At 38.8% G+C, this 15956-nt stretch overlaps 1 protein-coding gene across 1 annotated transcript in view; it reads left to right on the top strand.

Moving 5' to 3' along the window:
- The window catches only part of LOC126162114 (nudC domain-containing protein 3-like), a 75202-nt gene extending 64824 nt beyond the window's left edge, over positions 1-10378 (top strand). The window contains exons 6-7 of the mRNA XM_049918398.1: positions 483-671; positions 8931-10378. Coding sequence (XP_049774355.1) covers positions 483-671; positions 8931-9056 — 315 coding nt within the window. The 3' untranslated portion in view covers positions 9057-10378. The remainder of the gene's footprint in view (positions 1-482; positions 672-8930) is intronic.
- Positions 10379-15956: the final 5578 nt, after the last annotated feature.

The following is a 15956-nucleotide window of genomic DNA, read 5'->3' as shown; positions in this document are numbered from 1 at the left end:
ACGTTTAACTTTTACAAGCTTTCAGGTCCAGTGGCTCCTTCTTCCTGCATATATTGTGTGGAAAGAATGTGAAAGCAAAATTAGTGAAATTTCAGATCATGCAGAAGCATAAAAATAGACAGGAAAAAAATTATAGTATGAACATCATAGACATGTAGATAATGTGTTAACAAAATTGCAAAAACAGCATTGCCTCGAGAAGAATACAGTCTCATGAAGAGATAAGAAAGCAACCCGAGAAATTGAGAAGAGCTTTTCCATGTGTCATCATTGAAGTACCTCAATAGAAACTTGCTGAGCAAATTATAATATTTTGTCATGTTTCTCCAAATTATAGCATTTTAGCATGTTTCTCCAAATTACAATATTTTATACCATAGATTCCCTCCTTACATAACTTTGTAGTATTAATTTTCATAATTTCTAGCAAACTGTTAATTGAGAACAAGAAAACTGAGGTTTGTTATTACATTTCACTTTAGATTCACTTGGAGAAAACAAAAGAGCGTTGGTGGGAGGCACTTCTTAAGTCAGAGCCAAAAATTGATTTAACACAGATTGATGCGAGTCGACCAATGGATGAGCTGTCTGAAGAAGAACACATGAAGATTGAAGAACTTATGTGGAATGAGCAGCGCAAAATGAAGGGTCTGCCAACTTCTCAAGAACTGGTAAGTGTCGAGACTGTACATGGATTATAACAAAATTATAGTTTTGTACAGAAAATGTTTGATTAGTTTCACTTCTACTACCAAAAACCCCTTTTTGCAAAAATCCAGTTTCAAGCTTCAAGCTTGTTCTCAAATATAATATTTCAATAAGAGATGCTTGCTTGACGCATAGGTGAAACATAGTTTACGTTTGGCAGATGAATGTCAGATTAATGTAAGAGATCATGTATTATATGAAATCAGCCTATTTACATTCAGACATTGAGTCTTTAAACATACAGGTCTTGGTGTGATAGTATTTGGATTGTAGTTGTTTGATGAGGTTGCAGTGTATCAGGTGATGAACATAACTAAGCCACACTGTTGTTAGTCTCTGTAAGATACTAGTATGTCTCTGTAAATGCAGTCTCAATTGAACCGTTGCTGGAACTTATCAGGTTGTATCACACTGCACAGCAATGAAAAGTTTCACATAATACATCTCCTGTTCTGTTTTTGTAGTTGAGAATAAGTGTGAACGCTGAAACCAACATAATTGAACTTAGAATTTCTAAGAGTTGATGTTGTGCAATTAAATGTTTCATTCCTTAAGTCAACACAGCTGTACCATTACAAAATGAATAAAATTATAGCAACTGTAATTGAGTTGTTTGTTTCAAAAGTTTCATAGAATAGATATTTTAAGATTTTTGTCACAGTGGTCGTGAATGTGATGAGCTACACACAGGTAGTTATCAAAACCAAAATACTCTGAGAATGCAGCTTTCCTCGCCTCACGTAAGATTTTATTTTTGAATGTAATCTTTGAGAGATATGAACAGTATGATGAAGGAAAGTGCAGTTGAGTACAGGAGCAGCTCATCTCCTGTGTCAACCATAAAACTTTGCAAGCACGTCAAGAATTACACTAGACTCTCGCTAATCCAGCCATTCCTGACATGTACGGGTGCCGGATAGCAGAATTCTAGATTATTAAGTGTCTGAAATTTATTTTATTCATTTATTTTGTTTTTTATTTATTTTGGAAACGTAGGGGATATAGTGTACTGTACTTTATTCGAATGAAGGATACGATTTTAAAACATACAGGATATACTTTATTAAATCCAAAAATACATTAATTTTCGAAGAAAACTTACAAGGGAATGGTCAGACTTGTCATGTCGAAACCTGTGTTGCTTTTTTTACCACTGTGAGTTAACATTGCAAGAAGTCTGTATGCAGAATTTTAGCTGCTGACATGACCTGGAAGTCTGTAAACAATTTTATGAAGTAAGACATTATTGTCGCATGGTTTCCACGCTTATAACTGCCTCTTGTACAACCCTGACCTCTCTCGCTACGTTATACCAACGCCATCTAGGGACAAGGTGGCGTTAGCTACGCGCCGCTCTCTTGCCACAGCGGTGAGAGAGCTAATTCCCCCAGTGAAAGCGATCATATGATAATTAAACATTCGTTGACAAATATGGCTGATATGTTATCTACAACATTCTTTCCAAATAGCTATGAAATAGACACAAATAAATATACGGTTTACAACACGTCCAAATTTTATTTCTTGTAATTACCGCAAAAATGCGAAACATTGATACATTGTTCAAAACATAGGTTTTTTGTGCACCAAGAACATACAAGTAAAGACGACATATGACAGCCCTGCGAATCACAGACGTTGTTAGATGTCCGTAGACAGAACTGGGCTGGTGTTAGGAATGAATCAGGCCTAATATCAGCATATTTCGAGGAGTGCCACGCATATTTAATTAAATTCTGAAATCGTGGGGAGGAAAATTGATAATGTACTACTGATTGCAGCTTGAGAATATTGTCACGGTGATAGACAGGAAATTGCAGTGATCAGCACACAATAATTTTCTCTGTTAGTTTTCTGTAAAATGCCTTCCACTGGCGGAAAAATTCTCTGTCTACCGGTTGAATTACGTTGGTCGTGCCGGGTGGAATCTGAAGCATCTCTACTTCTTTGTCAGGGTGGGCTCGAAATACAGCTTTTAATGAATCAGACCTTTTATGACCTGACCACGAATCTAGGAGAAGAGATTTGTTCCCGCAGAACGAAAAAAAAAGCATGACGCATGAAAAGTGTAACGTTTTCATTTCCATTTTTCCAGACTTCGATGCGTCTACCACAAGATTGTTTGTGTAGAACATTGTTCTTTTGACACGTGGTTCAAAACGTCCAGTTGGTTCTTGAAGACACACATAAATTTTAGGCAGCAATGAACCATCCAGACTAATTATGGGCATTATAGTGTATGAATGGGTGAGTGCAGTCGTGGTCTGTGCAATCGCCTTAATATGTTTTTCCCGTTTGAATGACAGTGTTCTTTTCGCACGCATTTCTTTTTGAAAACCTGACTGATCTGCATTGTACACGTATGATTCACTAAAACTAGCGATCTTATTTTTTGCATTCGTAAGAAAAGCTTATATCATTTCGATTTGTGTCACTTCATTTTCCGACCTGTTTCTCGATACAAATTTTGTTATTTTTCTTGCCACAATTTTATGTGATCTTTTGAAGCGACTAATCCAACTTTGAGAAGCTGTAAATTCTTTAGCGCCTATCGCGTTGGCAATCTCTAACGCCCAGTCACTCAAAGTTGTATTGCTCACACCAAATGACTGTTGTCTGGCATCGGTAAATAACTCAGTCGCGCAGTTATCTCCGTCGCAATTTCCAGTCGACTATTACGTCGTCGAGCTACTTGCTTTTCCCATCTATACAATTCACGTTCAGAACGGACAAAGCGATACTTATTTTGAACAGTACTGACACGAAGGCGTTTCTTACCACTTTCGTTCAACCAATACGTCACCGCTTTTTCTTTGTCTGATAAGGTAATTGTAGTTGCTGGTGTTACTTTCGGAGATAATTGATGATGGTACGCGGCACTACCACTCGAAGAGTCTTCACGAGTGCTACTTTTGTCGGTGTCTTCGCCGTCTGTATAGTCACAGTCTGCAGTATCGAGTGTTCCAGTTGTTTCTAGCCACATGTCTACACCATTTACATGCTCGTCTAGAAGTTTAACAACCATGTCGCACAACACATAGTCTTCACGCGTGTTTTCTGTTGATTGCTTCATTTGGCGTCTGTGGTATATCTCTATGGCAAGTAGCAAAACATTTACAGGGTTCGCCATCACTTGTGAGGGGAGATTGAATGTTCACAGTAAAGTGGCTTGCGGAGTATAGATGAACATGTACAGAACATCTTTCATATCTCTAACCAGTTTCAGGACGGTATGTTTCGAAATACGTACCAGAAATGAAAAGGACGTGCATGCCACAGAAACGAATATTCGTTCCCCCTTTCCACAAAAACCTTGCAGCGATATTCCTCTTTCATGAACGCCGCGGTAAGACGGCCGCTCTTCCCGACCATGCGCACAACGCTCGCGACTCGCCATTTCCAGGGGTGGCCAGCCATCACTGCAAGCGCCAAGCAGAAAACACAGTCATGTTTGTGATTTTTTTTTTTTTTTTTAGGGACTTCCAGTTCATGTCAGCAGCTACAATTTTGCAAACGGATCTTTTGCACAGTTAAATAACAGTGCTAAAAAAATCAATACATGTTTCGGCATGACAAGTCTGACCATTCCCTTGTTAGTCCTTGAGTGTATACTGTACATAATTATACAGTCATATCACTCGTTATGAAACATGCCCCTAATTTTTAATTATCACAATGATGATACACAATGGTGGCATGCTTTATCACGCAACTGCTTTACAAGCATATATCTGGCTGTTGCTTAAGGTACTCCAGGAAGACCTCGCAGCTTCAGCACCAGCAGTATGAGAAATTCTTCATGCTCTCTCCTCCTGTGTCCTCTTCTTCATCACTTTCATCATTACTTTCTTGCAAGCTTTTGATTATGTCTTCATCTGTTAAAGTTTGGTCTGTATTACAGGTTTCCTCATTCAGCCACGTAGTAACACCTTCAGTGTCAATTTCTTCTCCTTCTGGAAGGTTGTGGAACATGTCACTGTACAAAGTAATTGATAATTCCAAATTGACTGGCTCATCACTGTCACTCACTACTGAATCCAACTTGGCATCAACGGATGGCCACCATTTTCTCCAGCTCTTCATTATGACAGCACTCTGCACTTTATCCCATGCTTCGGCTGCTTGGAAAACATCATCACGTATGTTAATTGGTTTCCACACCCTCAGCATAGTCTCAATAGAGTCGTTTTCACTTTCGTTCAGCAAGGAAATGAGAAGCGAATGTTGATAATGACATTCAATTGATTCCGAAATTCCCTGGTCCATGGGCTGAATTATGGCTGTCACATTGGGTGGGAAAAAGAGTGCTTGTACATATGTACCATCGGACTTTAGAGAAACATCTAAAGGATGACTGGGAGCATTGTCAGTCATAAAGATAACTTTCAGTGGAAGATTTTTCTTCTTTAGATCTTTTCTCACTGCTGGTTACAAATGTTTCATGGAACCACTGAGAGAATATTTGTCTGTCCATCCACGCTTTTTCTGAGTGCAATTTTGCACTGGTAGAGTATTGATGTCAGTGTGTTGAAAACAATGTGGTTGTTGGGATTTTCCAGTCACCATAAGTGGTAGTTCATGACTCCCATTTGCATTACAGCACACCATTAATGTTATCCACTGTTTCTGTTGCTTGTAACCATAAGCTTTCTTCTCATTCTTGGCAGCTAATATTTTTGAAGGAAGCATCTTGTAAAAGAGTCCTGTTTCATCAGCTTTATTAAGGCATCAGCAGTTAAATCTTCTTCTTGTATTATTTTTTGTATCTTGCTTACAAACTACAGCATCATTATCGTTAGCTGAGCGACTTTCTCCAATGACTGTCAGCTGCCAAATGTCATATTGTTTTTTCCAGTTCGATAGCCAACCTTCGCTAGCTGCAAACAAGTTACTACTGCCAAAGTTGTTTGTTAAATGCAGCTGCTTTTTCCTTTATAATTGGGCCACTGACTGAAATTTCTTTACTGCGTTGTTGTATGAACCATCAGTAAATGGCTACGTCCAGGTCTCTATTCTCACTCTTTTGTATAACCTTCCATTTTCCCAACTCACTATCCATTTGTGTTCAGTACTGTCGAATAACACCTTCTTTCTTTTTGATGTCATAGATAGCTGCTCGTTCAACACTGAACTTGGCAGCAATGGCTTTCTGTGAAGAACCTCGATTTAACTTATCCAAAAGTTTTGAGTTTCTGCTTGAGGTCCAGCATAACTTGTTTCCTTATAGAAGACATGATTCCAAACTGTGAAGTAAGCTACCATTTCAAATACAGTATATAAAGCATTGTTTAACTAAGCATTGTTGCACATGATAATTCATTGTGCACGTTTTTGGATATGTGCCAGATTACTGAGAGGCTGGACTACCCAGGGCTGGATTAGCAAGAGTCTAGTGTACTGATAACAAAGCTTTTCCTTTCTCTCCCTCTCTCTCTCTCCATCTCTCTCTCTCCCTCCCTCCCCCCCCCCCTCTCTCTCTCCTCTCACCTTTCCTCTCTCACCTTTCCCCTTGTAGTTAACCTTTAGACTTAAATAATTAAATTATTATGTGATTCGGATTATTGCCTATTTAGTAAGGTACTTTACTCACTCACTCTCCTGCCAACTCACCTCCTCATTTGCCAAAAGAAGTGGCTGAGAGAGACTGTTCACCTATGCTGAAAGGCACCATTCCTCATACACATGAGTTTCTTTTGACTTTTTCCTTTTCCTTTGCATAGTGGTATCCAAAATTTTTTTTGGAGAATGAGAGAATATAGATTCTGTAGAGAGGAGCATGAAAAAGTCAACATATTCACTTGTTTAGTTACAAGTCAGCTACTTTATTTGAGTTCAGGATTAATAATTTTGATTAGCTTGTGTGTCTTACTGTTTTGGTTTGAATTCATTATTTGAATATGTCCAGCTCATCATGCACTATCGTCATACGTGTAAGCATGAGGTAGATGCGGATTATGACAGATTTGAATGGTTTAGTAGAACTCATTTATCCTCCTGCATTCACTACTAATTACAGTGTGGAACCTTCAGCTAGTCTTCTCCTCAGTGATTATGATTTGTATAACACTTATATGTTTCCATCTTTCTTCTCCTATTCAAAGGCTCGGACACATTTCAGTCACATTATTGTGTGTGCCAGTTAATAACTACAATAACTGGTGAGGAAGTTTAGACCAGTAAGATTGATTGATCGATTGAGGTGCTGGTAGATAGCTGTAGGTATATGGAGCTAAGGTCACTCACTGCATCCCAATACTGCTGGAGAATACTGTACATTCCGTACATAACATATTAAAGTATGTTAGCACAGTGGTAAATTCCACGTAAGTGTTGCAGTTCTTCTCTTTTACGCGTGGACTTCACATCTGGGATAATGTGCCTGTACCAACTGTAACTGTGTGAAATTATTATTAGGGATGCATCAGATGTTGCTTTCTCCACACACTGATGTGTTCAATGTAAATATAGCATACTGCAAGCATAACAGTTTTTATTGCGATGATGTTTGATAATGTCCAAGGGGGCAAAATTAGCTAACTGCCAAACAGTGCAATGTAGTGTTTATTTAAAACCTAACTACTGCACTGATTACAAAGTGTTAGTTCTCTGCTGACACTCAATTGGTATCCAAAAGTTGATCAGTTAGATGAAGCTGAAAGCAGGATTCATTAGGCAGCATCTTGCAAATTGTTGAAGTTTAATACCTAATTCTCATATGAAAATTGCAGATTTTTCAAACACTAGATCTTCATTAACGTATATGTAATTGCCATTGAATTTCATATGCTAAGTTTTCCCTAAAGTATTGTTTTATGTGTAAATTCATTTGTGCACCACCTCATTTTGGCATTGAGCTTCTCCATTGTAGTAAGTTACTTTCTTCACACAGCCTTATAGTTAAGTTTTGTCTCTTACTAATGGCAAGTGTCCCTCTTCAGGTTTTCTGTTGTTTATTTGCAAAACTTCCATGTGATCACAGAAATTAAAGCTCATTGTGCCAATGGTAGTGTGTGTTTGCTATGAAGCATGTGAAAATTCTCCCTTATTCAAGCTCATGGATTACTATTTGGTAGAGTGATATGCAAACTTATTTCCAGCATCTGTAAAGATAAAAATATCCTAACTTAAACTACAGTTATATGAAAACAGAAAGAAAGATAACTAAAAATTGGTATTAGACAAGGATGGGACAAAAACTCGAGATATGAAGTTGCCGGTTCCTTATAGAGAGGAAGAGTTTGAAGAGAGCAAGACTATGCCACATACTTTAGGGAGGCACAGCAGGTTAAAATGAGGTGATGTTTCTTCCATCACTCAGTTCTGTCTGTGGCTCCTTATTTAATTTCTGAATAGTTCTGTTTCCTCATGCCATTTCCTCTAATTTACCGACTAAATGAACCTTGGTTTCATTTATTTTCATGCCCGTGTCTTCCATAACCTCATTATTAGAATATGCTTTACAAGGCAATTGGGTATAGATGAAATATGGATATATATGCCTCTACAGAATTAAAACTGACAACATTTTGTAAATTTGTCTGTGTTTGATCTTTGTGGAAATAAATTTGTAATTTTTTAAGTTTTTCTTTGTAGTCATCACCAGCTCACATTATTGCTCTTAGTTTTATTGCATGGAAGGTGTCAGAGAGAAGGCAAATACTAAGTGGTGTTGCCAGTTTGCTCTTTGTCTCTGTACCACATTTCACACTCACTTCCTACCTTTGTAACTGAGAACACAGAGGTGACTGGGCCGCTGTCTCTGTTTCTGATCCTTCCGAGTAAAATTTATATGCTCAGAAAACGATCTCTTTCGCTTCTTGATGTAATACTTGCCGTGTTTGCTTTATGCCGTGCGTAATGAACACGATATGATCTGTACATCTCAGCATACCAGAACTAACATGAATATCAGTGGTAAATATTCTACATGCACCCCAAAGTATTCTCAACAAGCTCATGTAGCAAAATGACACTGCTGGCTGGGGGTCATTGGTACACTTCTCATTGCTGCTGGCACATAACCCTACGACTCACTTCCTCATGTGCACACTACTATACCAAAACAACCAGTGGGAAGTCCAGGGAGGAATATTAGCAATATGGAAAGGATGCTGCTCACCATGTAGAGAAGGGATTGAGTCATAGCCATATTGCTGCTACTATAACCCATGTTACTTTTGCTGCAGATTTTTTTAAGAGTATATCATTATGTTCTGTTTCAGGGGCTGTCAAACATTTTAAAGGACGCATGGGACAAAGAAGGGTCACCTTTCAAGGGACGTCCCTATGACCCTTCGTTGTTGAGTTTCGCAAGTGGTTCATGCACTATCCAACCAGATGGGAACTAAATAAACTATGTACACTTTTAAAGTTTCGTCATGTATTTATCTTCAGAAGTTTATTATGAGTGTAGAGATCCCACAACCCAGTTACATCGTATTGCACAGTTGCATATTATTGCACATGTTTTGTAATAGATATACAGAAAAATGTTGTGATTTCTTTTTAGAGTTATGAACCTCATTTGTTTCTTCTTGTTTTGCCTGTCGTACTTTGATTTGTCTCTTGTTCGATCTGGAATTTGTATCAAAGTTGTGTGGAAATGTGTATTTTTCATGAACTGTTGTTATTTCAGTTAAAAAATATATATAGTCATTTTAATTGTAAAATAATTGCCATCTGGTGTCATGTGGGAAATTTGAAGAGAATTTATTACTTTTGAAATGCATAATGCATTACGGGGGGGGGGGGGGATACATTTTGCAGAGAGACATCTGCCATAGCAGTTGCTGTACACACTTAAAACCACTGGCAACACTGGAGAAATATATTAAGTACTAGGTACTGGTGATCAATTAAGTTTTTCACAGTGCTTATGTGATTACATGGATTGAAATATGAGATGAGCAGGTATTTGTTCTAAGAAATTATATCCCTCAACACCTACACCAACCACTTCTTCCAAGCTCTCTCTCCCGTGGCTACTTTACTGATCTTGTACACAAACAAATCTGGGTTGTTTCTATACAGTTTCCACTTTGAAAAAGATCAGAAACACTACCATTATCACTCAGGCCTTGAATGCTGTACAGTCGTCTCTGATGTAAAACCAGTCCCATGCTCCCACAGTCACCTACTCCAGCCCAACCATTGGTAAATCTTATAAGTCAGAGCAACTGCAAAACCTTGCATGTTGTTTATCAACTAACTTGTGCCCATCGCACAGTATTATGACTGAGTGTGTGAATGAGCATAGAACAACAGTCTGCTATGGGAACACCCAGTATCCAGTTGCTGAACACGTTCTGCACTGTGACTATTGACTGCTTGCTACAGAACATGGGATACTTGGAATCACCCACCCGATTCTAGGTTTCCTGAACTCCAGAGGTGTGATAATGCTCCACTATGCAACCTCTCTCCTCCCCAAGGAAGGAACAATTAGTTCCAAAATCTAGGAAGTTGATAATGTTTACTTTTATGTGTGTCTACCATCAGTATGACACGTTTCACTTCTAAAAGGTAAGCACTGAGCAGAACATTGTCTAATATTTTATTAGTTCTATTGATTAAATTTTCCTTTTGTATGTGTATTTGGATTTATTGCATTTTAAATTTAAAGTCTGTGCTGTAGATGTTGAATAATTTACAGAAGAAATGGTGAGAATATATGTGATATGGTAATACAAAACCAAATGGCTAAAATTTCTAAACACATATTATGATACAGGTTTTCCGACATCTTTTCAGACAAATACTTGCAGAGTACTTAAGCCAGTTCCCTTCTTCATCCTTTCATGACTGGTTGCCACATATCACTGAGGTAAACAGAATATTAAAATGCAACTTACTTCTATTGGAAAGCTGTAAGACACACAACAGTGTCATTGGGAACTAGGTGATGAGACACTGATCACTATTTTTTATCAGAGAGAAATAATATGAAAGAAACTGCATTATATTCCCCAGGAAAGGAAACAGAGATCTAGGCATTAAATATGAAAAAAGTGTGTGGAAAAGAGTGTAGTCAATCTTGATGTGCAACGGTCCAAGCAGTGGCAAAATGTACTACAACAGAAAACTGCAGAAGGCTGGAGATATTCAGATGAAAGGCTGTGCAGAATTGTATTCTTGTGCATTAAATGTCTATCAAAAGACATTGCAATGAATACAACACAAACCTGTTAATGTTTCTAGATATATGTAACAATTCTGGAAACTCGTTCACATAAAACAATGTACACATTCAGTCCCAGTCACTTGATTTACTTATCAGTAAAAAAAGATAATTTACAAGATTGATACTCGTAAACTAACTTCCAGAAATGGAGAGAAACTATTTCTGTCCTGTTTTGTTATGATATTTTCCCTACTGTGGTGGTTTTAGTAGCCACAGGTTTTTTCAGTTTATTTAAATATTTCTCATTTTGTCTGTCATTGCATCAAATGCAAGGCAATGGAACTGCAGATATTTGAACATAGATAATTATGTAATGTTTTTCTTAAGTGGATCTCCATTGTGTACAAGTACAAGCCACCAAGATTGCTGCTCCCTCCAAAGTAAAAATTTTAAACAATTCCCATAAAGACCACTAAAGCCTTATTATCCACACTTTCGAAAGACAAATCCATATCAGTAAATGAGGCGTTGCAGTAATGCAGTGAAAATGAGTTGTTGTATGTGTGATGATTGTGTGGACAGTCCATTAATTCTGCGTGGACCCACCCTTTCACCATCTTTCAATAACATATTGTCTAAGGAAAGAGACAGGGAAAAATAACTTGCCCTTAACTTATTCCATTGTGCAATGGAATTTTATTGGATGTAAGATTCATGTGTAGGAGCAAGGCAAGCCTCTATTTTTACATCTCAATGAGCCCACTTCGAACCATCTGATATTGTGTAGTAAGGTTCTGCAATCATAAAGGAATTTAACAAAACTCACCCCCACAAATTTACTGGCAGTTGTCATTGTTTCTTTGGTGGTTTTTGTTTTATGGTTATTATGCAAAAGTATATTCCTTTGCCTAACATTTTGCCTTTCAATTTGAAGACGTCATCAGAGGTTACAGATACTCAGATAGCAATATAAAGTTCAACAAGCTAAGCAAGCTGAGCTGTGTATATCTATCCATTCAATGGCCAGTTTGTGAAGTCATCAGACCGCTGCCTAATATTGCCAAGTCGTGCCAATATGTGTTATTTTATGGACTTTGTAGTTGTGAAGATTGCTCCTGTATGCTTTATTTCCATAGCAGCTTCAGAAAACAAGTTACACTTCATCCCACATAAAGATCATTGTGCTACAAGATCAGTGCATGGTCATGAGAGAGTACATTTTCCCAGTTTCGTACAGAGATGGTTCTGCTGTAGTATGGATAACTGGTGCATCACAATGTGTAATTGAAATGGTGCGACCAGTGGAAGTGGACACCGAAGTTGAAATATGTATGATAGTTTGATTCTTGTGGACAAAACACCTAAACTGGACACACATTCACCATGAAATTCAAGCAGTATATGGGCCAAATGTTGCATCTAGCTGTTGTGAAATTGAGCCAACAATTTGACCAAAGCCACACAGACATCAGTGGTTGTGATGTGGAAATTCATCTTTTCGGCAAGCTCAAAGAACATCTATGGGGAAAGAGATTTTTCCAATGAAGAGGACATTCACGCAGTGTTTCTTGAATGGCTCTGTAACCACAGAGTGAGTTTCAGCCACCAAAGAATTGAACAGTTGGCAGAACATTCCAAATGGTGCTTACAGAGACTTGGTTAATATATTTAAAAATGGTGACATGTATCTGTGTCACATTGACATATGGTGCAACATTCAATAAAAGTTACTTGGCCTGTCATAATAATGAGTAACTTACTTTTTGAAATCTCCTTTATCTCTAAGGCCCATAACTTGTCTAGTTTCCATTGTCCTTCTTTGCTGTTGAAGTTGTTTTTGTGATTTTGAATTTCTATGGCTTTTCAGTACATCTTATCATAGTAACGCTTGGGTCTAGATAAAACTATAGTATCTCGGAGAAACAAATCTCTACTGCTGCTGAGTAATCTGTGTTTTCCAGACAATTTCTTAAGTTGGTTGTTAATGCTTCTTGCTGTAGTTCTAGTGTACACTCAACTGTACACTCTCCTGCTGTGAGACACAGTGGGTCTAGGTACTTTGCAATGTACAAATAGTCATGCACCTTTCTTATTGGTTTAAACCCTGTTTTAATACTGTGTCTTCCTACTATGAGGGTGGTTTGAAAAGTTCTCAGAATCACGACAAGAGGTCAGCAATAGCGCAACAAGTTGTTCACATAATATTCATTGGGCTGTTGCTTCTAAATGTGTGCCACGTCAGTGCTTTTGGAAGAGAGCTGTGGTGGTGATGCTGTTGTGATACGGCTCTGTTGTTGTTCCCCTGTAGTGATTTGTGAAGATGGAACAAATTGAGATTTGAGCTGTGATTAAGTACTTTGTAAAGAAAGGTATGAAAGCAAAGGACATTCATGCTGATTTCCAGAATACACTGGGGGACTCTGCTCCTCCATATTCAGCTGTTGCCAAGCGGAAAAATGAATTTAAATTTGGTCTGGAGAGCTTAGATGATGATCCGTGCAGTGTTCGGCCAAGATGTGGCACTACTACAGAAATTATTGCAAAAGTATACAAAATAGTCATGGAGGATCACAGATTGAAAGTGCATGAAATTGCTCACGCTTGCCAGATTTCATCTGAGAGAGTATATCACATTTTAACTGAAGAATTGGAAATGAAAAAATCCTCTGCAAGGTGACTCTTGATGCTGGATCAAAAACGCACGAGACTGGACATATCGGAACGACGTTTGACCCGTTCTAGGAGAAATGAACAAGGTTTTTTGCGCCGGTTTGTGACCACAGATGAAACTTGGGTGCACTACTATACCACAAAGATAAAACAACAGTAAAGGCAGTGGAAACATGCTGATTCTTTGCCACCAAAGAAAGCAGAGACAATTCTTTCAGCAGGGAAAGGTCATGGCATCAGTTTTCTGGGATGCGAAGGAGATTCTGTTTTGCAGATTATCTCCCCACAGGGCAAACAATTACTGGAGAATACTATGCTAACCTCCTGGACAAACTGCAACAAAAGATACACGAAAAAAAGGCCAGGTTTAGCAAGGAAGAGAGTCATCTTCCATCAAGACAATGCACACATGTGCCACCACCATTTCAAAATTACCTGAACTAAGGTATTAATTGTTGCCACACTCGCCTTATTCACCTGATCAGACTTCATCAGACGGCTCCATCAGGCTTCCATCACTTCCCAAAATTGAAAATTTTTCTTGGTGGACGAAGATTTACTTCAAACGAAGAATTGATAGCCAGAGTTGACAACTGTTTTGCAAGCCTGGAGGAAACTAATTTTCGAGGTGGGATCAAGGCACTGGAACATTGTTGGACCAACTGCATTAATCTACAAGGAGACTACACTGAAAAAAAAGGGGGGAGGGGGTTTCAGTGATGTAAGTACTTTTTTCCTGTTCCACTTTGGAACTTTTCAAATCACCCTTGTATCATTCTAATGCAATCCGTGACTATTTTCACGAATCCATGAATATTTTTATGAACGGGAAGAAAACTTTCCCTTTAGACTATTCTTCTTCACTAGAAGCTCCAGATCTTTTAGGGTGTACTGTGCAATTTCTCTCTTTGTCATAGTAGCCATACATCATGTGCTGGGCCTCTATGACACAGACAAAGAGAAGAATGCAATGTTCATTCTCCTTGGAACTTCCACACAAAGATAAATCCATTGTGAAGCTGTATGAAGAACTGGGTTTCATCTGCAAAGACGGTGTGGCGCCACATCTGATTCCTGTGTTATTGGACATGTCGCGTGTGTGTGTGTGTGTGTGTGTGTGTGTGTGTGTGTGTGTTTATGAGAAGCCACAGTAATGGTCTCCATGCTTGACAGTCTGTGATACTATAGACATCATCGTACCGTCCATGCGGATACTTCTCTTGTTGCAAACAATCTCCCTTTCCTCACCCAAGGTAGGTGACATTGCTATATGATAATCAACATGACACTTATCATGTGTGGCCAATGATGTCCTTCATGGCATTGAGTGCGGCTCCTCAGTCCATTGACCCCATTTTGAATAAAGTAGTTTAGGGTATTAGGCCAAGTCATTGTTGAACACTAAAGCAACTAAATTGCCGTTATTTTGACCGACTTTGCAGCGGTTCTCTTCAGGGCAGTTAACTGCTGGATACTGGTAAATGTCTCCCCCTACATACAGCCTATTTTGGCTATCTGATGTTTTCTGATGTCAGATATCTGTGATGTCATTGGCCAATTTGAAGAGAGCTGTTACATAGGGGGGTTGGCTGTACAATATGTTATTGCATGTGGTACTCTGATAGGTGACCAGAAGAAAACTCTAGTTGGTGATTGTTAGGCAACAGCGAATCTGCAGGCTATTGCCTGTGTACTCTAGTAAGTGACTAGTAGGCAACTCTCGAAGAGATTGGTAGGCAATAGCAAATCAGTAGTTTGTAATCAGAAGTAGTGTTATCCTGCAGTGAAGCGTTCAAGCCACACGGCAGTTTCTCATGGCTGCTGTTTAAACTGTTAAACCTGGATTGAGTGGTGCTGCTGGCTGGTGAACACAGGTGGTCCACAGACTGGAATCAATGGTAGGCTGGCCATAAGGAACTTGCCTCCTGTGCATACTATTAAGGCATTTGATTATTTCAATAAAAACTCCACCTGAACAGGCCATGAAGGACCAACAGTACCAACCAGCCACCATGTCATCTTTAGCCCACAGACATTACTGGATGTGGATATGGAGGGGCATGATTATTTCAATAACCTCTCTTATTTTTGCTGCTGCACCCACAGCTTCTGGGCAAACACGTAATGTTCATAAAAACTGATACAAAGGCCACATTCCTGGTCATGTTCTTGTACAGCTGACTTGTTGTTCTGCCCCAGTCATACATAATGTTCATGCTCCAAAATGCTAGTGCTAATGAGTCTCCTGGTTTCGCCAACATAGATTTTGCGGCATTCGCATTGAAGTTCGTAGACACCTACAGTGTGGAGAGCATCTATAGGAGCCTTTATGGACCTCGACAGATCTCTAATCTTGCAACAATTGTGGAATATGTGTTTGATTTCTCCACAGAACTTTGCCGATAAAGTCCCTGACACCTCTCGCATAAAGTACCGGTAAGTGAGCAACAGGAAGAGT

Source organism: Schistocerca cancellata, chromosome 2 (assembly GCF_023864275.1).
Source record: "Schistocerca cancellata isolate TAMUIC-IGC-003103 chromosome 2, iqSchCanc2.1, whole genome shotgun sequence".
NCBI classification, from domain to species: Eukaryota; Metazoa; Arthropoda; class Insecta; order Orthoptera; family Acrididae; genus Schistocerca; species Schistocerca cancellata.
This window is presented reverse-complemented; position numbering and strand designations above follow the sequence as displayed.